Genomic DNA, 27,963 nt, shown 5'->3' on the forward strand with positions numbered 1-27,963 from the left:
AGAGCAGATTTTGATGCTGCAATATCATATCATATAGCCTTAGTCTAAGAGAAATTCTGGATGCCCCATCCCTGGAAGTGCTCAAGGCCAAGTTGGACAGGGTTTGGAGCACCCTGCTCTAGTGGAAGTTGTCCCTGCCATGGCAGTAGAAGTTGACCTAGGTGATCTTTGGACATCCCTCCCAAATCAACCCATTCTGTGATTCTATAGGAAATAAAATGCTCCTGGTATGTACAAAATACTCTGACTTCAAGTGGGTTTTTTAAAACATAGGATCAGAAAGTTAAAAGATAGCTAAGAGACAGCCAAGGGACTCCCCACCACCCTACAGAGGCATATCCAGATCTTCTAATTTCTGTCCTGAATTTGCCCACCCCACTGCTAAAGGCTTACACTGCCAAAGTGCCTGGAATGTCAGAGATTATCTAGTGCAGAACTACACTACTAATAACATTATAATTTATTGATTTACATTGTATCACCTGAATGTCCCTTGCTGCAACACAGGAACTTCATTTCTCGTCCTTTCTACAACAGATAAAGGCATTGTTTCATTCCCCATCTCCAAGGCTGTTATCACATCTCTCCATGCTCTTTTATGCTATGCAACTATAAACAGACACACTTAACCACTTCTCTCCACTGAACATTTCCAAAGGTTCCACAGATTTTTTGAACTGTTGTGTCTAAACTGTCCATGATGTCCAGTTAAGGCCATGCTCAGTAAAGGTCAAGAATTAGATGTCTTGGAGTTACATATGCAAGCCAGAAATATATTCCTTTTTTTTTTGTAACTAGATTGCTGTTGACTTATATTCAGCTCGTGAACCTTTCTAAGCCATTGATCAGCTCTGAGAAATTGTAGCACAGTCAGCATTTTCTTCATGCTGTTTTTGTGTAGATGATTATTTCTACTAGGCAGAAATGTGCTTTCACTAGTATAGATATTACCTCCAATTTCTAAAGCTTGTTTTGAAGCCTGATCCTGCTTGCAACACACTCCTGACCCAGCTCCTCATATGCAAATTTAAGAGATGTAATCTCCAGTTGCATGACTTGGGTCATTAAAAAACACTGATGAGTTCTGGAGCTAGGACAAAGCTTTGAAGGGGCTAAGGCAGGTAACTACAGTCCACACATAGTTAATCCTCATTTCATTGATAATGAACATCTGATTACGGGGTTTTGACCAGTTTTGCCCCTACTCCACAGCTATGTAATCATGACAGTGCTTCCTTGCCTTTCCTATTAAAGAATCCTAGGACAGACTTTTTATAGTCTTTATAATGGCCAGCTGTACAAGCACCAGATGTTTCCTCCTCCATTCAAAAGGACTCATGTCCTACCTTGGAAGAAAAGCGCATTTTTTGTGTCATTTGGTTAATGAAGGAAGCATCTAGGCTTTTAATACTATTTTTTTTCCCCCATAGATGCTTACAAACAGCTTAGTTTTTGTTGAGGGATGTTTCTGGGAACTCACTGACTAATTCTCTGGCTCCTCTTTTCCTCCCTTTCCACTAAGATGATTTACGATCATCATCTTCTGTAAACTGACAGCACACTAGGTGCTCTAATCAAAGGTGGACATTTTGTGCATGGGTGATTTAGTCATCAACAACATGGACTTGCTTTCCATGTGAATGTGGAAAGAGACAAGTTCATTATGTTATACTGAAATATTTAATATATGTAATTCATATAATATATTATACTGAATATTATTGCTGGACACTGGTAAGATATTAAGTAAAAAATGGTGTGCCTGATACTTGCAGGTGGGTCTCACATGCACAAATACAGTATTTTTGTAACATGCATGCCCCCACTGTTCTGCAAATATTATTCCTTAACTTTGTGAAGCCAAAAAATTATTATGGTAGGTAAAAAGCAGTGTAGAATCAGTATTGTGCATCATTAACACATTCAGAAAGCATAAAACCCTAAGAAATGGGTGATTGATTTTAATTAAGATGAAAATTAAATACATACAAGATATTTAATACTTTCATAATGCATTTTAGCAAATATTGAAATATGTATGAAATATAACACATTAAAGTAACAGACTGTATTTCATGTTTATATCTCTTCACCCAGAAAAAATTAGGAGAAAGGTTTAGTGTCCATTTCACTCCTTTTTCCTGCCTAAATGATCAGAAACCTAAATGAATTACCCAGGGACAAAGGGATATTGCAGAATAAAGCAAGACAGTCATCAAAGCAGACCTCCCCCCCATTAAAACCAACAGAATCTTTAATGAAAAGTGTGTCACCACAACCTGTACAATTGTTCACGTGCTACACAGGGAACTGATGGCCCAGGCAGTGAAGCAATTGGCAAAAAGGCACCAACAACACCAGAAAGGAAAGGACTGACTTCCAAACCCAGACTGCTCCCAGCTGGGATTTTGTATTTCCCTGCCTCCCTTAGTACTTCTGACCATGGCTGCACAAATACAAAAGGCTAAGAAGCTACAGCTATTTAAATCTATGATAAGTCTAATTAACTGGGATTTTCAAAATGTATGTGAAGCAGAAAAAAAACCTAACAAGCTCAAGCTACAGGATTCATTGTGGTTTCAGTTTTGCTAATTACATGTGGGTCAATTGACTGCCAAAGCACTCTGGGCTAATTTACTGATGTCACAATTCAACTGCCATGGTGCACTCAATCCAATGAATCCCAAACAAAATATCAAATGATACTCTGTTTTCAAAATTTACTTGTGCAAAAATTGAATGGAATGGATAAAAATAATCATCTGTTCCAATATTCATATTCCCTATAGTACTTTTGCTACTATACAACTGTACTAAAATAACATTACATTAATTTTAATTAAGTTTTGCATTTCAAAGCATTTTTCCCACACATAATATGTTTTTATGCGACTTCTGTCAATACTTGAAGATAAAAGGAAAGCCAAAGGTTATATGTTAATTATTAATTATCCGTTGAAAATAATGTAACAAGCTTGGTTTATATCAGGTCACACTAACTCTCAACTATTGTTTGTGAACTGCTGGAGCAATAAAAAATATAGCTCCAGAAATGATAAACATTACATTATTAGATGCTTGAAAAAGAATAACTGTTCTACTTGTTTTTAGTGTAGGTCATATACCCATGGGGTTTTTTTAAAGGTCTATTTGATTTGTGCGCTTTTTGGTTTTTTGTCGGGTTGTTTTTTTTTTGAGAGAGGAGGAAGGTTTGCTAGATTTCTCTTTCCCAACCTAACCTTTCACAGGTGTTGGAAGGTTCCTCCAGATATATGTATACTATGCAAATTCTGATCCTGCTATTATTTCCTTCTACCCAGGAAAGGGGAAGAAGCCTTGAAGGTGCACAGCCAGTGTTTGCTCAAGAGGGATGACCCCAAGGAATGTTTGTGTGTACAAATATCTACAGAGAGTAGAGAAGTCCCCCATGGAATTTGTTGATAGCAACAACACTGACACTCACAGCAGTGAACACATTCTGCTGACAGAGTAAACCAATTAATAGTGCAGGCACTGAAAAAATAAGTTGGTGAAGTTATTTAATTTCCAGCTGCATTGATCTTTGCATCTGCTTTGCATTGATTAGTAAAGCTCTAACTTAGCAGGGGGTCATTCACACAGGAGAAACTTCAGTGCCTTCAAAATTTTTTTAAAGAAATAAACAATTATTCTGTATATCATCAACACTAACTTTAAAAGATAAAAAGGTTGATGTGCTTATTTTAGAAGGCAGGCACTATCCATATTGGGCAAAGTGAAATGCAAAGAATTTGGAAGAGATTCAGGAATTATACGAATTCCACCTTATCGCTACTCAATGGCACACATAGATAAATGCACCTAAAATCAGCTCTGAAAGAAAAAATCACATATTTGCAAGGAACTGGATGTTTGTGGAAGCAGTAGCAAATGTTCCATAAACGACAAGCAATAAAAATTATTGATGCGTGATTTTTTGAAATTTTTAGAATACACTATTAGCATTCAACTGTAAATAAACAAAACTTTAGATAGAAGGGAAGAACAGAGTAATAGACAGGAGCTGTGTCTTCCAGGCTTGGACTTGGAGTTATTTCCCTGCTCTTTAGGAAGGAAGCTCAGACTTAGTTTCTTTTATGCTTCTGCCATTGCAGGTGATTCACCTATGCCAAAGTTGCCCACTCAGTGCAATTAATATTTCTAGAAACTCTGAGAAAATCTATGGAGTATCTACAGATGTATATTGGCATTTTTCTCTTGAAGTCCTCTTACTGTAAATTGTCAAACCCTTTCATCCTCTTTTCATATCAGAGTTTTTGCAACACTTCTGTTGTTTGCAGCTAAATTCATTATTTTCTTACAGGGTTTTGAGAAATGGAAGGTTTGTTTGTGTTTTAATAGGGGACAAAAATTGATGTTATGCTGCAAAGACAGAGGAAATACAAACATAAGGAAGAGTCTCACCACTTCGGGCCAATATTCAACACCTGCTCTTTTGTTTTTGTTAGGAGACAGAAATGAATCATCTATTTTGGTACAATCCTCTTTATTTACAAAGAACACAACCACCATCCTCATTCCTTTAGCACTGTGGAAACCAATTCAAATTACTTTTCTTGTCACAAATTCTAAAGAAGTTATCTGGCTTCTTCCCAGGGTCCCACTAAGGACTGCCTTTCTCATTGTCTGCTGCTTTCTGCTGACAGGTAGTTTGCTAAAAATTCTGCTAATGCTCTTATGTTTACATCCAGTCCCACAGAAAACTCTCAGACCATGTAGCTCAAAGCACCCTCAGGCTCTGCCAAGTGGCCACTTGCCTCAGGCAGTCTTTTTCATTTGGGTCAATTCCCTCTTTCTCTAAAATAACCTTATTTTTACCTTCCTGTTAGCTTGAAAACTTATCCCAGCACACTTGCAAGAGTTAACTGGAGAGTAGGACTTAATATCACCATTATAAAATTAGCATTATCTCCAGAAGCATTTTATATTCATATTTAGAAAGCTCAACTTTGATAATAAATTCTACTGAACAGAATATCACAACAATTAATTTTAAAATACTGTTATCAGCAGTAAAACTACATCCAGGCTTCCTTTCTATGCATATCCCAGGAACCACATATAATGAAACTAATTTATTTTGATTATTGCCTTTTGGGAATCATCAGGCTAACTCCACTATACAAATGTAAGAAGGAACTTTGGTTATTATGTTAAGAAAAGTGAACAATTTTCTCCTCCTAGTCATAAGTACATATAATTAAAACACCTACTTAGTTTCTTTTCCCTAATTTATTTTTTTAATAAAGAACTCACAATTTTAATTTTAAAATCTTATTGTCCGTTATCTTCTTTAATTTCTGAATTCTTCTGGAGTGAAGAAACAGATCTGTTAGCAAGCTTTCATAAATGCTTTGTATCAGCTTTGCTTAATTCACTCCCCAACATAATTTTTTTCAACATAATATTGAGTCTGTAACTGGCACCATTTAATACTTTTCTTTACAGAGAACAAGCATTTTGTGAGCATTACTAATATAAGAATTATTCAGATGCTTACTTTTATCAAATGACAGTATTATGAACACAACCTCAAATTTACAAAACTAAAGCAAAGAAAGTGAAGAAGAACTCTCCGTATGGGAGATTTGACTCAATGGATTATTTGTATTGTTAACAAGAAGACAGGTCCTCACAAGTATCAGAGTATAAAAAGAGAACACTGGGAAAATTGGGTGGGATAAATTGTCATTTGGAAATGCCTTTTATACTGGCTGCAGAGTTAGTCCTGAGACAAGATCTACTGTCAGCTAACCAGGCATATTGCTTGAAAGGTTCATTCAGAGAGGAACCTAAATTTTAGGTTGGAGAGAATGCAGAAGACGTCAGCCTAAAATAAATGCCCCAGTTATCCTCAGTAAAACTAGATCTACAGTTGAAATAAGTAGTCATAGCTCTATTGATTTCAGAACTGCCTGAGCAATATAACAAGTTGAGATTCTGGTCCTATGAATAGCTCCTTTGACTTCAGTAGGATTACTCACACTGCCTGTGAGTAACTACATACAGATGTGTAAGATATTTGCTAAGCAACAGACAAGAAGATAGCAAAAAAGAAAAATTATCTGTGAACTTAACAACTTTTAAACATAAACTATGTAATCCTGCAGACACCTACACACATGAATACTTTTGCACATTGGGTACTTTAATGATTCATGTTAATATTTCTTGCTTTCCTTACATCTGCGGTTGTTGGCTCCTTGCTCACCCTGAAACGCACAGTATTGCTTTAGCTCCTTCAAAAGCTGTTCAAGTGTACACCATATTCTCTGTGTTTTAGTATTGCTGAAATAAATGTGTTGCTTTCCAGAAGCAATATCATATACACCAAAAGCCATTACTGTCTATTCTAAAAGGAATACTTTAAAGTATTGTCATTTGAATAGAAAGCAAAAAAGCTGGGGCTGAAATGCACATACTCTCTACATTCATTAGTGCTATCTACATAACTGAACTTCCTTGTTGTTATTAGAGTTACCATAGAAATGAGCCTAAAGCTATTACATGAATTGTTACTGCTATTAAGAAGTAGACTACTTCAGTTTCATTTGTCTATTTGTAAGAATTTTTGAATATTTAAGAGAATAAAACTACCTTGGTAACAAAATCAAGGCAGAAAGGTGGAGGGTTTTTAAACATAAGCATATTTAATAAAAAGAAGGAATAACTTGCATGGCACCCACACACTGCATATAGCAAGCATTTTCTACAATTCCATGTTTTTATGTTTGCATATGCTATTCTTTCAGAGAGGCAAATGGTGCACAGCTGACTCTGTAAGGAGATGCTATATAAAAATGATATTAACATTTAAAGTTAGGCGAGCACTTCACACACACAATCCACGCTTTCAAGCATTTTTGCCTAAAAATGCAATCATGCATTACCTCCTCATTGCTCAAAAGCTTTAGAGTGTATTACATGAGGAAATAAGAATTTAAGTCATTTTTAAAGATATACACTCTCTTTCTAGTGTGTAATTAAAACAATGTATAAAAAAGCAATTTACCTTTAAAAAAGTACAATTCTATTTTAAATAATTGACTGATCCACTATAAACAAATGTGTATTTCAGACTAGATATAGGAAAAATTATTTTTACGATGAGGGTGGTGAAACCTCCATGCCTGGGAGCATTCAAGTTCAAGCTGGATGAGGCTCTGAGCAGCCTGTTCTGGTTGAAGAGGCTCATTGCAGGAGAGTGGGACTGGATGAGCTTTAAAGTCCTTTCCAAGTCAAACAATTCAATGTTTCTATGATTCTAGATAACAACACATGACACATTCGCACATGTTTTTTGTCTGTCTGAGTGGAGGGAAGAAGATACTTCATGTACATCTGTGGCTACAGGCTTTTGGATTAAAGGTAACAATTCTTCAAAACATCTGACGGGACCAAGAGTACAAAAGGTGTAAGAGCAGCAACTGGTTTACCTTAGGAAGGGCAAATATTTTGATAAAATAACTCAACTAGAAGCTGTGAGGTTTATAATCCCATCTGTGTGAGTTTGTTAGTGACCTCGGTGTAATTTTGTCAGAAAACATGAAGTTCAAGGCACTAATAAAAAGAAATCATTTGTATGCAGATTCTATCTGCAGTGTGATGCCTTTCAGTCAGAAGTAGTTCATGAGAAAACCTTTGAGCCACTACAAATCTGGCAGCTAATCTATCAAGTTTTTCAGTAAAATTATCTATGAACACATTGTCTCATACCTATTCTGAATAGAAGACTGAATGAATACTTTAGCTATGAAACATGCAGAGATAAATAATATTATCTTAATAGTTCTTATTTAGCAAATCTGGGTGATATATGTTTTCTTGTACAAAGGAGGAAAACAGTCAGATTGGAGTCTCATGGATGGGCTCTTGTGTGAATTCAGGGTATAAAATGCAAGAGGCCTAAATAATTTGTGAGAAAATGACAGCTTTTGGTTCTTCATCCAGTGAACTAAAAAGTCAGATTTTACTGAGAAAGGTGCTAGTAGAAAGATTTGTGAGTCTTTGGAGTAAAAAGAAGGATGAGAGATTAAAACCTAGAATACATATCTGATCTTTTAAGATAGAGTAGCCTCTTTTAAAAAGTCCTTTGCTTTTCTGAAATCTTGCAATATTTAGAGCTCCTTTATTTCATAAAGAAATATATCTTTCCATTTTTCTACTCCTGCATACATTTCCATACTTACCTGTAAATATTATCTTGCTCTATCATGAATGTTCTAAATTCCTTCTGTTTTGTTTTTGTTTTCTTGGGACTTTGAGTTGTTTTTGTTTTGTTTTTTTTTATCAAGACGTTAATTTATTTTTTTAAATCAAGATACTGCTATAAGAATTATGCCTTGGAAATTATCTCATTGTATTCTGTATTATTCTTTTCAAGGAACAAGCTCCCTGAGATGAGCAATATTCCACTATCTTACTTCAGCCCTTCTTAAAGCCCTTTTTTAAAATGTCACAAATCCATGGGAGGGATGGGTGGGGGAAGGTGTCAAGGGATGCCAGGCAGGAGGCTGTTCATGTTCTCCTGCTCAAAGTTTCATTGATCTTTTTGGAACTATAAAATAAAAGAATGATACTTTCCATTTCCCCTCAATGCAGAAGGTGAATAACTTTGATGGTATAAGGTAAGACAGTCTATCTGCTGTCCCTTGCCCTTTCAGAAGGCAGGAGAGAAGAAGAGAAGCTCATCCAGGAGTTAAAGTATAAATATAGAGTTCAAAAACCTGAGATAAAATGCATCTTAAGAGATAGCAATGAAGGTAAGAAAAAAAATATGAACCGCAATTTTGTTATGAGCAAAAAAATTACCAAAGCTCAAGGTCTTAGGGAAAAAATTATTTCAACTAAATAAATTGAAAGACCTATAGATATGGGCAAAGGAAGTCAAATTCAGTGTAGACAAACATCAGTTAAAGTATTTTTGAAGACATTTATCCATTTTCATATATACACAATGTAACAGTTGTACATGTACATATGATAGAGCCTAAATTCAAACTTCCCAGCAAGATTTGGGCAGTGCTCTGAGCAGTGGAAAACAAGTATTTGCTAAATGAGCAATGAATATGGAAAGAAACAAGGGGACAGTTTCTAAATTAGTGGGAAAACTGAGAAATTCCCTCTTCACACTGCAAACTTGCTCTTGCTTTGTACTGGAGTGAGGCCATGCTATGTTCAATTTGGAATCAATAACGTTGCAATTTAGCCAAGCATTAAAATCAGAAGGCAAAACAGGACAAGGTTCTGAATTTTCAGCTACACATAGAGATCTACAATTCTTAAAAACATTAATGGCTTACCTCAAGAGCCTGATAAAATTCTTTACTAAAAGATGACAAGAACTGGATGGTAATTCTCCTCCTCCTTCAGGGGAGCAAAAATCAGGAGGGAGGCCATAAAAGGATTCACAGCTTTTAACTGCACACTTTTCTGTATTTGTTTGTACTCTTGTTTTATTTTTATTATTGCACATCAGGTCCATATTGAAGGTAACATCTAAAGAGTCAAACATTCCTGTCTTTAAAGAACGGTGAAAGAGCTCATCTGCCAAATGGGCTCTAAAGTAGATACTTCAGAAATCTTTTCAGCAGTAGATTGTCTCTGTGTGTTATTCATACAATTCATTTGCAACACTTAATTGAAAAATCTTATAAAATATGAGACATATAAAAAGAAGTTTTCTAGCTAGATTAAAGGAAAATATTGCATGGAATTTTATAAAAAATCCTGTATTTGATATGAACTGCAGCTGGTGGTCAAGAGCAAATTGAAACTAAAGGAGATTTCTTTCAGCATTTACAATTCCTAATGCTACTGAACTCTACTTATGATAGAATACCAAGTTTCTCTAGTTATACTCAAGGAAAGCCAAAATTCAGAACCAGCCATGAAGCTCTGAGTTCTAATCCAGTTGCCAAGTATGTCTTTCTCTTTTGCTCTTCTGAAGAAGCTGATTGATGTTTGTGTTGCATTTAACAGTTTATTTTAGCTTTCACAGAGTCTTAGAAATCCTTTTGATGACATTAGGAAAATAAATCTTGGAAAACTTTAGAAACTTTTCATATGAGAATGTTTTCTTTATCAAATAATGCCTGAAGACCCCATAAAAATATATATATTTCAAAATCTAGGAGAGCAATCACAGAATCCAGACCACAACTTCTTGATCTTGAAATGGGTACATTCATATTTGTTCTTAAAAACATCAATAAACCAACTTCATTAACATGAGACTTTAAATCAATGAACTGCTACATTCCATCACAACACAGTTTTGCACAAAACTATCAAAGTATTGAGACAAATTTAAATTAAATAATAGCAAGTTGAATAATGTAGTTTAAAGTAATTTTCATCTATATTTTGCAAGTAATAAGAAATAGATGAGAATTTGCCCTCAGAAAATTCTCAACAATGTTCATATGAACAAAAAAAAATACCAATAGGAAATAAGTACCAATAACATACATTTTCCTTTATAGCACCACTTGAAGCTAAACCTTGGCATCAGTATATTATAATTTCAGTGAAGGAAAATTATAAGTGCTAGTTACCTGGAACTTTTAAAGCATATATAAATTCACTCTAGATCTACAGTTAAAAAGTTATTTAAACATTCATAGTGCCAGTATACTAAGAAAAAATCATAAAGTAGAGCAAAGCTTGTCTTTAAAAAAGACCTATCAAGATTATAATGCTTCAAGCAAATGCTCATTCCAAAAATCATTAAGATTAGAAGCTTCAAGAAGGGAAAACATCACTATCTACAAGTTTTAGATCACATTTATGACAGTAAAATGAAATACCACAACTATTAGTATACAATCTTATACGTGTAGTAGCATTGATAAAATTTAACCTCATTTAAGTGTAACAAATTGTTAAGCAGGTAAGAACAAAGATTTGGTCCAGTTTCAACACAGCTATGAGAATTTAGATCACAAAAGAAAAAGGTGATTTTATGTATGAATATTTAGTGAAGATTTTAATTGTGCCACAGGTTTAATGATTAAACTACTGATTCTAATAGAGAGAACCTCCTTTGAGGGGAGGTTCAGGTTGGATAGTAGGAAACATTTACAGAGAAGGTGGTCAAACACTGGAACAGACTTCCTAGCAAAGGGTCAGTGACCCAAGCTCATCAGTGTATAAGAAATTATTACTTATTTGGACAATACTCTTGAGAATATGGTTTAACCTTTGGTCAGCTCTGAAGTGGGCAGGCTGAACAGTTGTTTGTAGGACCCTTTTACCTGAAATATTCTGTTCAATTCTATTTCTAAATATTCTAAACATGCCACCATAAAGAAAAATTACCTTTCTGTACCCTAGTGCTGTAATTCCTTTAATGTTTGACAGGAGAAAGAAATAAAGTTTCCTTCTTCAGCATAAAATAGTCAAGGATATAAAATAGATATTTAAATTACATATACAGGAGGAAGGAGAGGAGTGATTGCTCATCAAAGTTCTCAACTTATTCTGAAAGATAAAGCTACTAGAATAGTCTTAAAGTTATTGATACCTCTCTCCGTCGAGAAGCCCAACAGGTTTGTTTGATTTTCCAAACGACAGCAGCTACCAGCAGTAAGGATAAGAAACAACTGCAATTATAAAAGAAAAAAATAATAATTGTAACTTGTGAAAAGCTTAAGTTTTAGGGTATCAAAGGTAAGAAAAAGGCATCCTAGCATGGAAAAATAAACCCCAAAAATTGGGGAAAACTAAACTCTACCAGAATTATAAAGAGTCAACCATCCACGTTCAAAGTCAAAAGCAAACGCCCATCACATGCTCTGGTTTTCTCCCTGGAAATGTCAGCACTGCTTCCATTAGCATGGGATAAGCTCCAGTACAACCATCCACATACCCACAACAGTCTTCACAAATATGCACTGCATGTTCCACGTTTAGCAGACAGAAAAAGAGTATGAAATATAGCAAAAAAAAAAAAAAGTTATACCAATTTATACTTCTTTCCCTTTATAAATTCTGAGTAATTTCCAGGGATGCAGGAAGGGTAACTATACAGGGAGTATAATTAGTTTTGAGGAACTGGGTTTGCACATGACAATAGGCCTGTGTTATCTTATTATTTCTATGGTTAATTGCCCAGGGAAAACATCTCCAAGGACACACCACATTACAGTTCCAAAGACACAACAGAAGAAGAAGAAAAAAAGAAAATTAAAACACCTGCAGTGCATAATCAGAGAATATCTCTTCTCTCTTGCTTCAATGTCTCCGTATTGTAACTTCTAATCCATAAAGTATTTTAGTAGAGAGATCGTTGAACTCTCAACCTCTTTTTGTGTATTTCTGGATACTGACAAAAAGCTTCTAAAGCTGGCACTTGTAATCACTCAGAAGATCTTTCAAATTTTTAGACAGTTTTTTATATAATTATGTGGATTTACCAATTGTGTGGAGAACTTTCCCACAAATAGGCGCTTCTGCTGTACACAGTGCTTTCAATTCATGCAACACTAACTAATGAATTGCCCTAGGTATCCACAATTTTTTTTTCTGCCAAAAAGCTTCAAAACATATTATTTAATACAGGAAATACCAAGATTTCTGAAAGTAGCATAGTTCAGAGCAGTACTGTGCACAGGTGCAAAATAACACCAATGTCTCCCTTTAAAAGCAAGTACAAGGGACTGTAAATTTATTTTTGGTGTCTAGGGAAGAGCAGAACTGAAAAAAAAAAAAAACCAACCCACTGGTACCTGCCACAGATGCTTTAGGGAAACATCAGGGTACTGACGTGCTGCTATAGACTGGGATGCTGTGCATGCAGTAAGGGCAAGCATCTCACCCTTCTTCTCCTCTACAGTCCTTCCAAAACTCACTAAACTAGTGAAACAACAGCAACTCTGTTTGCAATTATTAACTCAGTGCTCCTGGAATTTAGAAAAGGTTAATACATGCAAGGGACAAGAAACTAAGAGAGGCTTGCACTGTGTGACTGCTTTATTATGACCAGGAACACAATCTCTACCCTTAGAAAATTCTGTCCTTCATATTTATTAATTTCTTGAGCAGGCCTCTTAAGTTAGTAGAATAGAAAATATTCAGAGTTCTGGCTGAAAGACTTCAGAAAATTGATTTTGTGCTCTGTACATCAGTGGAGTGGGTCACACACTAAATTTTCTTGTCATCAGTCAAAACATCAATTACTTGCAAAGCTAAAATTAGAAATTAGTGTCTCAAAGACACACCCATAAAATACTATAAACCATTGGAAATTGCAACATTGACAATGTGGCTTTTGTATAATCTTTTCAAGTAAATATTTTATTTTCTTCTCTCGCTCTCTTTTTTTTTTTTTTTTTTTTTGTGTGTGGGGTTGTTAAATATAAAGGGGAAAAATTCAAAATTCATGCTAAAGAAGAAAAGACATTGAAAAAAGATTTTGTGAAATTAACCTAGTTCCAGGCTGTGGTGAGATAACATCCTTGGTTTATGTAGGGCAATAAAAATTAAAGCTGACTGCAAAGGATCTCACAATACAGAGTGACTTGGCATTAAAATAAGAGAATGAAATTCAGTGACAATGAACTGAAGGCAATGTGCACAAGGAAAAAAACCACCAGAACTAGCTACAAATACACAATGATAGGTTCTAAATTAGCAATTACCACTCAAGAAAATGATCTTGAAGTCATTGCAGATAGTTCTTTGAACATATCAACTGAATGTTTAGTAGCAGTCAAAACAGAAAATAGGATGTTGAAAGAGATTAGTAAAGGAATAAAGAACAAACCAGAAAGCATTGGGATGTCAGTGCATAAATCTGTAGTGTGCCTGTACCTTGAAGCAACCATCACCTTATCTCTAAAAATCTAAGCTGAACCTAAAAGCTATAAAGGGAAGCAGTCAGCAGTCAGGGCAATGAAATGGTAGGAGAAATAAGTTCTCTTTGAAACAATAGGGAGTTGAAGGGAGCCATGATAAAGACATTAACATCACAGGCAAAAATGTAAAACACCAGTAGGATGGGTCTCCAGTCCCCCATTATACTTCTTATCTCCTCCTTTCGACAGAGATACAAAAAAACAAAAGTGCAGTGCAAATTAAATGAATTAAAAATTGGCCATCGGGCAGTTTAAAAGAAACTGTCAGAACCATCAGAAAAAGGAAGTTGTAGATGGGTTGCAAAGCTCCCATAGTTTCAGATGCACTTGGCTTTGATGGGACAAATATATAATAGTTGAGCGGTCCATGCATGACACAAAGGAAAAAGTGGTTAATAATGGTTAATGGCACAGAGGATAAAGAAATTGTCAATTTTTAGATTTTTTTTATTTTTAATATACAATCACTGCTAAGTTGTATTTATGAGAACAAGTAAGTCAGGCCTCATTTACATTGCAAGGATTTATTTCCCCTTTGGAATGAAGCAATTCCCAAACCAGTTTAGAGACCAGTGTGAATGACAATTCAGTATGAGTTACTGCTGGATGCTGAAACCAAAAGGGTTAAAACAACCTTAATACTCAGGTGCACAATAGTAAGCAGCACTTGAGAGGTAAATTTATCACTCTACAAGGTACTGCCAAAACAGATACTATCAGACTTGTTCTTAAAGCTCTGCCATTGGCATTTTCTGAAAGGAGATTGGAAAACATAGAGAGAATACAGAAAAAAAACCCCACAAAAAGTATTCCAAATATAGACAAAATCTTTTGCTGACAGTAACTTTACAAATTAATCATTTCACTTTTGGAAAAGATCAAGTGGCAACTTGCCTACAGTTAATCCCCATGATCACAGATTATGTCCACCATCTCTGACTCTCCAGTTGAGACTCTGAGTGACATCCAAATAAACCAATATATGGATAAACACATTTGCAAGGCACATGGGTCATGAAATGCTAACCCAGAGTACAGAGTGAATGACTTTCTGCGCTTACCAATGTAAACCTTTCCAATAAAACCACTGCCATACTAAGACACTCTTAAAACCACAGCAGCCCAAGCACTATCAAGATTTTGTGCTCTCCAGAACAAAGAAATAAAGTTCCAGAAGATAAGTGTACAGCTTTGCACAGTTTCCCCTTCAAACCATGAGGAACAAAACAGGAGGAAGCACTAAAAAAGCATGCTTAAAAATGAGCAATCCATCACCAGCTGCCCAAATTACAGATTGATTGGAAGTTATTGTCCTAGCACGATTTTGGAGACAATAAACAATTGGAGAACCCATGAATTGCAAAGGAAAAAGTCTTGAACACAGTTTGTGTCCAACACAGCAGAGGAAATCGGCCAAGCAACAAAGGCTGCAAGAGAACACCAGGGATGTCTGGGTGTGTAGATGTTCCTCCCAGAAGGGCCTTGGGTTGTATGAAAACAGAAATAGTGATTTAATAGAACTAATAGAAAGAGAAGGGAAAATGCAAGGAATAATTACTGCCTGCATAACTGCTTTTGCAAGCTACAAAGCAAATTTTTACTTTCAGAGGTATATTTAGGTATATTCAGTTTGCACTAAATATATATTAGCTATATTGTATACCTGGCTGAGGAAATGAAAGTGTTTTCCATAACTCAGAAATTAGTTTCTCAGTGTTTCTTTAAGCAGAAAACCAAAAAGTTAGGGGAATTAGTGGATGTGTTCCTGCTTGTTATGGGCAAACTGAAATAAAATCTGTAGATGACCTTAAAGAAACTTACATTGCATGGATAAATAGAGAGGAAAATCTGTGAAATGTAATGATCAGACTATTTAGATGAACTAATGACACGTTTGTGACTATGAATACTATGAATACATTATAAGTATGCTATGGAATCCCTTTGTTTTCATTACATATTAATGCCTATAAATTACATATTGTATCAAAGTAATACATTTTAAAGAGTAAAATAATTTACTTATTTTTACAGGGATGTAAAAGGAACTGTTTCATGAGCTAAGCATAAATATTTTAAGAATCAATACTGTAAATGGAAGGTAAACATAACAAAACAAGTGCCATCACCCTGTCCCCACGCCCCAGACCCATCCTTGTGTTCCAAGGGAAATTCCTGCCCTGCTGGCTTAGTGTGGATCTGGAATGGGCTAGTGAGCCTGAGTTCCCCTGTGGACCAACCCTGGAGCTGAATTAGAAGATGTGCAATGCTCACTGCCAACCCAAAGGGGCTGTCAGTCCATGGAACTAAACCAGAGCTAGTTCAAAGACAAAAGCCAGTTCAAAGACAAAAAAAAATACATTCAGTGAGGATGTCAGGTCCCCAGCTCCATCTTGCCCAAGGAATGATCTGTTTGTCCCCACTGCTCACCAACAAAGAGACAAAGCTCCCAAAATTCCTTTCACCAAGTTTGTTAGGGGCATAGCAGACTCATTTACCGCCTACATATATATATTTACACATATTTTAAAGGCTCCTCCCAAGTCTTTTTTTGAGCATAGGAGTTGGGCCATCAGGGCAATTATTGCTCAATCACTTGACTCTTATTGTGCTGAGACAGTAATTAAATATCCCTCTGTATCCACAAACCTCCTGCCTGTTGATCTTTGTTTGACAAGGGCACAAAAATGTACAGTCCTCTAATTAGCAACCTAAACAGTGACCCCACGCTCTATTGTTTCTCTTCTAGTACTGACATGAGCAACAATTTAACATATTCAGTAAAACAAACTGATGACAAAAAAGCTTTTTAATGTGGATATATGCAAAGAAAACAAGTCTCATACCTTAGTTAATATTTTCAAAGTACTGCAAAAGTTTCCTAACAGATCACATTAACATTAACATTAACTGTTTTTCTAAGAACTGCTTTCCCAACACATTATTTACCATCTTTTTATTGGCAAATAGAGCCCATTTTAATTGATATTTTATAAAGCAAGCACAATTCTAAAATAAAAATAATTGAACAATTATTTTTCTAACACCATGACTTCAAATAGCAATTATTGTCACAGCAATTGATTTCTCTCATTGTATTTGACAAGAACATTGTGTTTATGATTATGATGTGCTGGGTTCAGCCATCCTTGTGTTAACTGGTATACACATGACAAGCAGCTCCAAAGATTTCAACAGGATTATCTGAAGCACAAAGCATTGTAAACATAATATTAGAAGTCTGATATGTATGACAGCAGTGTAATTTTTAAAATTTTTAATGATCAATTAAATTGCTATGAATCACAAAGTTTTATAAATATCATTATAAGTAGGACTATTTCAGTGATTAGCAATTCAGAATGATTCTGGGAATGAAGTACTCCAATTCCAAATTGAAATGTGTAAAGACTTAGGGAAAAGTAGTCTTGGTTAGCAAGGAAGTAGGATATGCAAATTCCAGTTCATGGTAATGCAGTGTGTGGGGTCAGAGAAATAAATCCTGGCTGTGGAGCCAGGACATTTGAGGCAGGAGTGCTGAATTCCTGCTCAGGGAGGGCTCTGGCTGGCACAGCCAATGAAAGGCATTGCCCCAAATCCAGCATCACCATCCAGGTGATCCAGGAAGGTTCTTTTCTATTCCTGCTTGTCATGACAATACCCCCAGCACCAGCAGCTCCATGCACTGACTCCCACACTCCATTTTCTGCAGCTGATCAGTCAAGATCAGCAATCTTTCCCTCTTCAGCTACAAAATGTCATTGTTGTACAACCTTAAATATGACAGGGCTGCTTCCATCAACCTAGATCTAGATTCCAGTCTTTCCCCCTGCACCTCCAGTTTCTTTCTGAACTAAAGGAATCCAAGGAAAATGTGAATCCAAAAGTCACACAGAGGGTTCAGACACACAGTTCTTGCTTTCCAAACTGCAGAGTTAAAGAAATGCCTGAATATGAGATAAAGTATCTACGATGGTATTTAAAACTCAAAGTATTACCAAAAATCATTTAAATGCAAATTTGTATTTATTTGTGTCTCAAATGGAATTCACACAAGTTAAGCAACAAGTTTCAAGTTCATTTGAAACTAATTACACGGATAATTCTTCTTATCCAGATGACTGATTAAAACATTATTTTTTGATGCAGTCCTGAAAATCCATATATCCCCATAAATAACTGTTGCATAAAGTATCTCATGGAAGTCACACAACTGCCCTTAAAATTCTCTTCTCACATGTCCACAACTACCAAAATTATACAAAACAGATTAAGAGTTAATAAGATATATATATCTGCCTCCTAATCTGGTCTGCCCAGGCTCAACACTGCATTTGGTAAGAATGCATAGAAAAGAATATCCACATTATATTTGTTTTACTTTGTCATGGTTAAAACCACGATACTACCAAAAGAATGCTGTAAGTCTGGAGAGCAGCACACTAAAAATTACTATTAGAAACATTGTGAAAATAATTTTGTTGAGTCAGACAAGCAAAATTAAGTAAAATGATAAATTAAGACTTCAATAATAGTATTAATAAAGCTTTACAATTTAAGCTCTGAATGCATAATGGGAAATGGGGAGATTGAAGTATCAATGGTGTGAACTGCATTTTATATTAATTTTTATGTATTAATTTGTTAGAATAGCTACTGGTTTTGTGCTAAATAATTTATTAATATATATTGAATACAGAAAACCAACTTAATCCTTCCTCTCCCAAGGCATAAACTCCCATAACAGTTTAAAATCATCTCTGACAACTGCCTCTGCAAAGCCTGGGTTTATTGGTCTTTCCTGTGCAATGAAACATCGAAAATCTCCTTGAAAGTAAAGACGAAAGAAATGTTTGAACTGGGAATTTGTAATTAGCAGAAAAATTATGATGAAAAAAAGTATTGGCATTTTTTCAGTATATACATGTGCCACAATGTTATAGAGAATGAAGGGAAGGTTTTAAATAACTTTATTCAATAAAGTAATTATTAAAAAGGAACTATAAAAAAAGCACATATACATTTTTTAGATTTCTATTTTCCTACATACATAATTCATGCATATATCCACAAAGCTGTGGTTTTATATTAAATATACCACAAGCTGCTATAGCAAAGCATGAATGAATGATCAATTATACAAACAGCCTTTATGTTCAGCTAAAAAGGGAAAATGGATGCAGTGCACACCAAGGAGCTACTGAGAGACCAACATTCCCATTTAATCTGCCAATCCAGTATCAGACTAAAGTGAACCATGTAAAAGGACTCTGAAATATATTACACAATAAAGCTCTAGATGTGAACTTTAACCCTCCACAGTTCTTCCTTTCACCTCTTTGAGGCAACAAATAAAAAAGATTTACAATCAAAGTGATTTAATCTCATGTAAAATGAAATTAATCTCCACAGAATAAATAGAACATCACACCCATTAAGTGTGATTATGTTTCTTTCAGTCATGGAAAAGACTTTCACATTTCATATAATTTTATGGGTTTGCCCTTCATGGGTGAGAGCCTCCATATTTCTCTCAATAACTGATGTTACATGTAAAAAAAAAACAAACAACCATATGAAATGTATATATATATATGTCCACTGAAATTTGAACAAATTATGAAATACAGAATTTATTATTTTTTGTGGTAGCTTTCCAGAATAATTAGAAATTGAATATATCGTTTCTATTACAAAATTGTTGTGCTTTTACTTTTGCTTTTTTGCAATGGTCTTCCTGATTTATGCTAATTCAGGATTTAAAATTAAGGGGAAGTGAGGAGTGAAGAAAGAGTCATTTGTTCTAATTATTGTCAGCTAGTGATTTAGGGAAGAAGAATTGTCACCAATGCTAAATTTCAGCAGCCTTCCAAACCAAAAGATTCCCATTGTTTCAAGAATGTGTTTTCATTGTTTTTTCGATATTTTCACTCATTCTTACTTTTCACTGCTCTCTCTAGTGCAGCCATTATTCTTTAATAATGCATCACAGAAATATAAAATATGTTTACAAAGCCACCATACCATGTCAGCATTGTTTAGCATGACTGAATGAAATATAATGAAGAAATTTAACATCTTCCAAAAAACTTTTCAATCTGTAACATTTCTGATACTCTTTCCAAAGAGGCAAATACGCTCAAAGGAGTAGGTGTAAGAAATTCATAACTTTCCTTATTAAAAACCCTGTAAAAATTAAATTTTCCTGAGGACAGAGCAAGGATTTTTAGATTTCCAGGCCAAAGAAGAATCATTCAAGAAGAACACTAAAAATTCTGTAATTGTACTGGAAAAGAATACAAAGGTCCATTCCCCTAAACCTGATATTAGAATTTCAACTAATAAAGACCAAAAACATATTAGGAAAGAAATATAATTTTTCTAAGTGGTTTATGTTTTCCTAAAATATTACAAAAAAAATTATTGAAAACACAGAAAAACAACTATGATATAGAATATGATTGGGCCACATATGAAGATTAAATTCAGATTTAAAACCTTGAATAGATTATATAACTGCTTTTTACTGTATAATTCTTATTAAGTGTGACTCTTAGAAGTCCATAGTAGAATTTCCATAATTTTGCTTCTGATTGACAAAACATACCATCACTACCTTGGATTCCAACAGATAAACTAGAAAGACAACAAAACCTCCCCCACAAAATGCTTCATTTGGTACCAGGAAATTTTAGTGGAATATTTGCGTTAATATTCCAATAGAGAAGATGAATTCCTTTGAATTAAGACGTCTCTTCTAAAAAGGAATAATCAGATTTAATATTGTCATACGTATGAAATTCACATCATAGCACGTGGTCTAGCCCTGTCTTTTCTCTCTTTCTGTGATTTATTACAGCTGAGCACGGGGACCTGGAATATTTCTGCCCTGCCACGAGGAGATTGTTCATTTCTTGGCTGTCACTCAGCGCCCAGCACGTCACACGGACCGCGCCTGCAGACACAAAGCTGCTTGTCACCCGCTGTAATGGACAATGACACTACTGCCTGAAGGAAAACACTAGTGTTTTTTACTTCCTTTATTTGTCTTGTTATTGTTTGCCTTCATCAGCTCTCACTCCACTTCACAGTAGTCTTTATGGCTGGGAGCAAACTCCTGAAGTTAAGTTTGCAACTGGTACATGTCATAAAAAGACTGAATTTCTTCTCTTTGGAATTTAAATGACAAAAGCAAAATTTCAAGTCCATTTATCACAGATGAAAACCTATTCTAGTTCTTTTGTTTAAAGTACGGTGGATTGAAGTTTCACAAAAAAGTGACCAGGATTAAGAAGTCTAGAAGAAAAATTGCTGTGAGCACTAAAGTTGTTGAAGTCCAAGAGAACAACTGACTAATGGATTTAAGAAAATACAGTACAAAATGGAGGGAATCAAAACAAAAACATTGTATGAATTATCTGTGATACTTCTTGGGATACAAAATCCCATGTAGCTGTAGAAAGACACACCCCTGAGAAGAGGAAATGCCAGAGCTTCAGGAGGCACAGTGAACACCTCTCACTGATACATAAAGGAAGGGAGACTTCCAAACTTTAAATGCACTGACTTAAAGGAAGGAAGAAGCCCACACATGTTTTATACCAAGCAGGCACATAGGCCATCTTCAGATATCTGTGTGACTATTTTGTGTTTTTGAGGAACAGTGTCTGTTGAAATCAAAATATGGTGAGCACTATTGCGCTCACACACTTCCAAATGACTTCAAGGACAAACAGAAAGATGAAAAATAGGAAGAAAATAATGGAAGACAGTTTTGTTCACGGATGGATTAAGTGACTCATCCCTTGTTTTGATGAGCAACTCATCCAGAGGTACTGGGGAATCTCCTCTGCCTGCAGGCCAGTAACAAGTGGCTGCCTTCTCCAGAAATATGAACACACCAAATAACTCCATAGTGATGGCAAAGCTTCTGTGTGATTCAGAGAGCAGAAGACACAAAGCTACATCCAACAATTCAAAACAAATATTTAAAGAAAGGAAACACAACTCAAATTGCCCACCACAGTACAGATGTGCTTTCCCCATTGGAATTTAAACAGCTCTGTGCTTCTAAAGGAGGTGAAAACTTTTAATGCATCATTAAGCAAAAATCAATTTTATTCTAGCCCCAAAAGTAAAATCCATTTTGTGACAATAACTTGAGTTTCATATTACTATAAAATATTATAATTTATAAGAGTTCTAGATTTGCTGAGGTCCCCCCAGCCATGGTGGATGTGATCTGATCACAACACAATTTTTGTCTTTCTCATGGAGATCAATATTGGATCTTATAACAATAAACACACCAAAATCCAGCACTAATTTACCATCCTTCATTTTAACAGAAACAAAAGGCAGGGATACAGACAAGGATGCTGGTAAAGAGCAGGGGTTCTCCCATTGCAAATTCACCCCCAGGGCTGTGGATCTGAGCACTGCAGCTCTCAGGAGCCCAGACTGAATCTGCTGAAATGCAGCCACCCCCTCCCACTGCAGGGAACACAACTGGAGGGACTGTTCAGAGACTCTAGCATACAGCCCTACATATGGAGTTAATAATCTGGTTCTTCAGCATCTGCTACAATTCCTGTTGTAGCTCATGCTCATCTTTTCCAAAATACCCATCCCCTCCTTCTGCAATAAGCACTGGGTATATTTTGAATATTGTTTCCTCTCATTTACACTGCTCACAGAAAGATTTAATAGAGAGAATGCACCCCTGATCCTAAATGACCATAATTTTTCACAGAATTTCTTAAAGCACACACAGAAAAAGGATTTTCAAAGAGTCCATATTGTTTAGCAATGCTCTACTTATTAAAACCTGGAGATTCTGTAATTTATGACAGTATGGAGATATGTTACAAAAGTGACTAAAATATTCTACTAAGTCAGCCAGCTTCACCCAAAGTACCAGAGGCAAGGCAGTAATAGTTCTGGGAGTTCAGAGAACATGACTGCTGAGTTAGTAGTTGGTACCATGCATTTGAAAAAGGCTTTAAAAACATAGTTCTGGCAGTAGCACTTGCTTATCATTTCCATCACAAATACATTAACAGCTAACCTTTGTCATCTGCACCAATTTCATGCTTGCCTGGTTTTTGATTATGAGATTTAACCACATTTCTTACCAGAACTTATGCTTCAGATTCTTAATATGAATAATTATCTGGGAATTGCTTGAGTACTGTTATAAATTCTGTTATACTGTTACCATTTTATTTAAAAGCAGGTACAGAAATCAAGTGTTTCAAAGCTCTCCATTAGGATTTACTCATATAATGGATAATAAAAACTAACAATTATTGAACAACCAATTTTCATGGATGTTATATGTGATCTAAAGAAGTAAATAGTATTTTCAGAAACTAAAGCTGTTCCACATACCCTTATGAATTGTCTAAAATGTCCTGGCACCTATTTAGCTAAATCCATATATTCATGTAAGACTTGAAAACAACAAAGATTTCTTTATCCCTTAGATTTTGAAACAAACAAAAAGTGCCAAACTTTAGTATATTTTGGGGTTTAGTGGTCAAGGTAATACAGAAATATACTTTATTTAACTGTGCATACTGCATTTCTTCAGTGTAAGGGAGATCATTCACATTTGCTGCCTGTGAAATTTTCCAATGAGATCTGTACTTCTTCAAAGAAGGTGGAAAGGAAAAAAGTCACAGACTGCTCAGTTTGTGTGATGGCTAAAAGTCTCCAAGGCACTGAGCACAGCAACACAGATGCACACTGTCTGTAAGACAGTTTGGAATCTGTTACTGCTCTTAGAGTGCATTTTTATTCTTAGAGAAAAGGTCACTGAACAGTAGCTGCAACAAAACCTCCCAGTAGAAAAAGAATTAAATTAAACAGGGTGGGAATTTTTAACAATTCATATCATGTTCTGAAGCACTACAGTTTCAATAATATTCTGATTATTTTTTTCAATATAACTTCTATTCATCTTTATCTTATTCTAAAACTTTTTTTGTTCTAGGATATACCGTGTCAGTATCTTGGCAGATCAAGCATTAATTGCAGAATAATGGGCTGTAATCTAAATATTTGCATAATCATTATCACTTTTAGAGCTTGCTGTCTCCCCATGGAAAAAAAAAGGAAAAAACCCCCAAAATATAAAATAAAATAAAATAAAAAAAGTCAAATACCCAAAACACCACTAGACTGACCTTCAGGAAATCAGCAATTTTTTGCTCTGTTTGTAATGATAAGGAGAAATGGGATATTTTATATCAATGACTAAACCCTTCTCCATTAGCCAGTGACCTGGGTACAGAAAACCTCAGGCTCTGTTCATTTCTGTGCCCTTTTTGGCAACAGCAGTAAAAGAATTTGGACTATTCACAGTATTTAAGAGTCTGATTCTTTAGGTACAATTCCTCAGAGCACAGTGATTAAAGTCAACAGAGAAACTGTACTGTGAACTTGTGGAATAAAGTCATGGCTGTTCTAGAACTCATAAATTTTGATGAACATACCTGTCTGTCACTGTTCATATTTTGTGTACACTTCATGGTAATTGGGAAATATCTTCACAGCAAGATTTCAAAGCACTGTAACTGATCTGTGTATATTCAAGTTTGTGACATTTTATAAGTTAGCTGAACTTTTCAGAAGACTTTCAGTGGAGTTTTGTCCACATTCTAGAAAAGTTGTTCATTTGCAGTTGAAGCCCATCTCTGCATTGCTGCCAGAACCAAATCTCAGGCATCAGCTGCTGCCTTTCACAAATAATCTCTAACACATGAAAACATTAGTGCAGTCGTGCTGTGCTTTCTTAGAAATAACAAGCCATTGAACAGAGCCATTATTTAAATAATTCCATAAAAATGTTTATAGAAAAACCACACAGATGAATTAGTTAGGTTTAGCTGTCTTTTCTTAATCACTGTAATATATGGTACAAACCCAGCTAATCTTTAGGAGGTGTGAAGACTGTACCACTGAATATGAAATAAACAATTATATAATGCAAGATTCCAGCAGCTGCCTTTAATTGGCCAAGACCCTCCCCTGGAACAGAATTTCAAGGTCTCCTTTCAGCATTTCTCAAGATTCAGAAGCTGGTTAAGATACTGGTTTGATGGGAGAATCATCAAAATTTCAGTCAGAAGACAAAAAAAAAGCAATTTACCTGAAGAAGGTGACAAAGAACTGCACCAGATCCATGATAGTATTGTGCTGTGAGAAGGCAATCTGCAAATAAAATAGAAGTAAATTACAACATTTTCAGACTCAACAGCTCTTTTTAGGCAAGGGCTTTATGGCTCCATGGTTGATTACTTTCAAGTGTCATTTCAGTCTAGTCTGCACACACCTGCATTTATGATAAAGTGAGATGAGCAACTAATTCCCATATCCTTGCTGGTATCAAAATACAAGCAATGGAATATAATACTTATACTAAAGTAAATTTAATAGAAATATCCACTTCATATGAATAATAAAAACAATATGAAAAATATTAAGAAATCATATTGTTATAAATTGTCTTGTTTATAGTCAACTGCTTTGACCAACACCATCTTCCATTTTAATAACAACACTGAAATAAGGTTTTAGAGAAGACAAACAACATATAGTGCTTAAATTTATGCATTTAAAATATTTTAATTGTATAATATTAAAATTAATGCATATGTTAATTTAATTTTTAAAAAAGATAAATCTGGTGCATAGTAAAACTGTTTCAAAGCAAATTACTTTAAAGACAAAGTAATAAATATTCTTTTGGGTTACATTTTTACAGCCTCACCATAATATGCATTAGTTCAGCTCCTTGCTGTAATTTTTGTGAATATTTAAGAATTATCTCTAAGACAGCATATACATAGAGACATTCACACTTGCATGCAATACTGACTATAATTATTTTTGTAAGTATTTTTGCTAATGTTAAGAACATTACTTAATATTTATGCTATATCTACAAATATCCATAAGTCTGTCTTGCTCAGTTTTTCAGTTTATAACTATCAAAAAGATACAGAGAATCTTCTACTTTGAATTGTACAAAGTGTTTATCTAACTATATTTATACTCCTTTCAAATAACTGTTTGGTTTAGAAATTTTTGTGCATTCAAGATCTGATCTTGACTAGTAATTACACCAAATTACTCTGAATCTCTTTCATAGCTCACTTGTAAACTTTTGAAATTATAATTCGTGATAATTCCTGATACTCAAGAATTTACTTTTTTTCTGGTTTTTTTTTTCTTTTAGGTCAAAGCTATACCATGTCTTGTGCCAGCCAAACACAGCTAAACATAGATTAATTACTTAAAAGATAACATCTGAGAAAAGACCAGAAGACTTCTTTGGCACATTAAAAAGTGCATCCCAAGTATAAACAATGATTTAAGTATACCTTGAACAAAAATGAAAGTTTTCCAAATTCATTTTTTATATTTTAAATGCTTTCTGGATTTACTTCAAATATTATTTAGTACTCAAATTCACTCCTGGTGTGTCCAGAATGTTTTTTACAAGTACCATACTTTAGATGTGAACTAGCACAAGGAGAAAATATGACAGTTTTGATAGAGTTCACCTTTTGTGACCTGGTGAAATGCTCTTTGTTGAAGGAACATTTAGATTTTGCATTACTACAATTATTTTCATTCAAGGTGTCTGAATTCCTTAAGAGTCTCTGTGAGTCTAGAAACAATTCCAGTCTGCAATCAAATCCCACAAACTTATCTCAGTCATACCAGCAAATTTCACCTCGATTTTTTTAAAGAAACTATAGTGCCTCTAATTCTCTTTTCCAACACACAATAAAAATGAAGTAAGCAGATCTACTATATTTCAATGATTTTATATCATTATCAATAATTAAATGATTTGCATAGTCCAAACATCAGGGATATAAAGTTTTTGCACAAAAATGGACACAAAAGGAATTATTCCATATTTCCCAACTTCTATTAATCTAGTCATCTACTTAAGATAAATGTAAAGTTCTACTGCAGGTGTCCTTGTTTGGGAATTTATGGAAGAATAAATGGTTGTATGGGATTTTCCTGAAAATACACACACTTTAAAGCAGAAACACAGAAAGTTTCATCCCAAAAGTAATTTCCAATTTTAATCAAACATCTTCTAATAATTGCATTAGAGTTCATGTTTAAAAGATGAACCACAGTGTTTTCAGAACAGTATCATGCATCTTGGACTAATTTCAACACAGAATATTAACAAAAAGAACACATATTTTAATTATAAGTAGACCACAAAGAAGCAAGTAAGTGTCATGAACCTAGGACTGATACAAAGAACCACAATACAATTAAAAAGATTTATTTCCATTGGGGTTTCATATAGATATGAATGTAATTGTCTTTTTGCTGGTGCCTATGTAGATAAGGTACAAGTAAAAAAGAGTTTTTTCAACCCAAGGTTTTTACTTTGGACTTAAAGATACTGGAGGCAAATATCTCCTTTGTTAATTTGTATCATACCTTAGTAGCTTTCAGTTTCCCCAAAATATCTAAAAAGCTTGTAGATCCCATCATTTCCAATGGAACAGAGCCAAGTGCTGTGTGGAACATAATTTTTTATACTAAAGGATAACCTCTATGAGTTATTGCTATTATTATCATTACTGTTGTTGTTGTGAACTGCAATTGTATTTCATCAGATCAAAGTAACATCAATGTACTAAAGATTAAATATAGAATATAAATATTCCAGTTCAACATCTTAAGAGATAGGAAAGCCTATGAAGAAAAGTGATAAATTAACTGTGGGGATTCTTTCCACAAAGAAAAGACATGTCTATATTTTTCTCTGCCACATTAAAGTTTTTGAAAAAATATGGTTTTAAAAAAGCAAGCAGACAAACTTTTTAAACAATATGTGGCCAAATTGGAAGACGAGGCTTTGTGACTGCTGGCAAATCCTTTATAGCAATTAAGGATTCAACAGTCAGATAAGCAGCAGAATATGCCAGAGAGCACTGATACAAGGATGCACTGCAATCAACATTCCAATGCAGGGTACTTCTTAACTTTTCATGTTTGGGTATGCACATGATGTAGGAAATACACT

At 34.8% G+C, this 27,963-nt stretch overlaps 1 protein-coding gene across 3 annotated transcripts in view; it reads right to left on the reverse strand.

The window, feature by feature from the left end:
* Positions 1 to 27,963, reverse strand: part of ATRNL1 (attractin like 1) — a 435,468-nt gene that overhangs the window by 192,009 nt on the left and 215,496 nt on the right. For all 3 annotated transcript variants that reach the window (XM_033066085.2, XM_033066084.2, XM_033066086.2), the window contains exons 25-26: positions 25,048 to 25,109; positions 11,564 to 11,642 (exon numbers count right to left, since the gene is read on the reverse strand). In XM_033066085.2, the coding sequence (XP_032921976.1) occupies positions 11,564 to 11,642; positions 25,048 to 25,109 (141 nt within the window). The remainder of the gene's footprint in view (positions 1 to 11,563; positions 11,643 to 25,047; positions 25,110 to 27,963) is intronic.

The sequence above is a fragment of the Catharus ustulatus genome, chromosome 8 (assembly GCF_009819885.2).
Source record: "Catharus ustulatus isolate bCatUst1 chromosome 8, bCatUst1.pri.v2, whole genome shotgun sequence".
Lineage (NCBI taxonomy): Eukaryota > Metazoa > Chordata > Aves > Passeriformes > Turdidae > Catharus > Catharus ustulatus.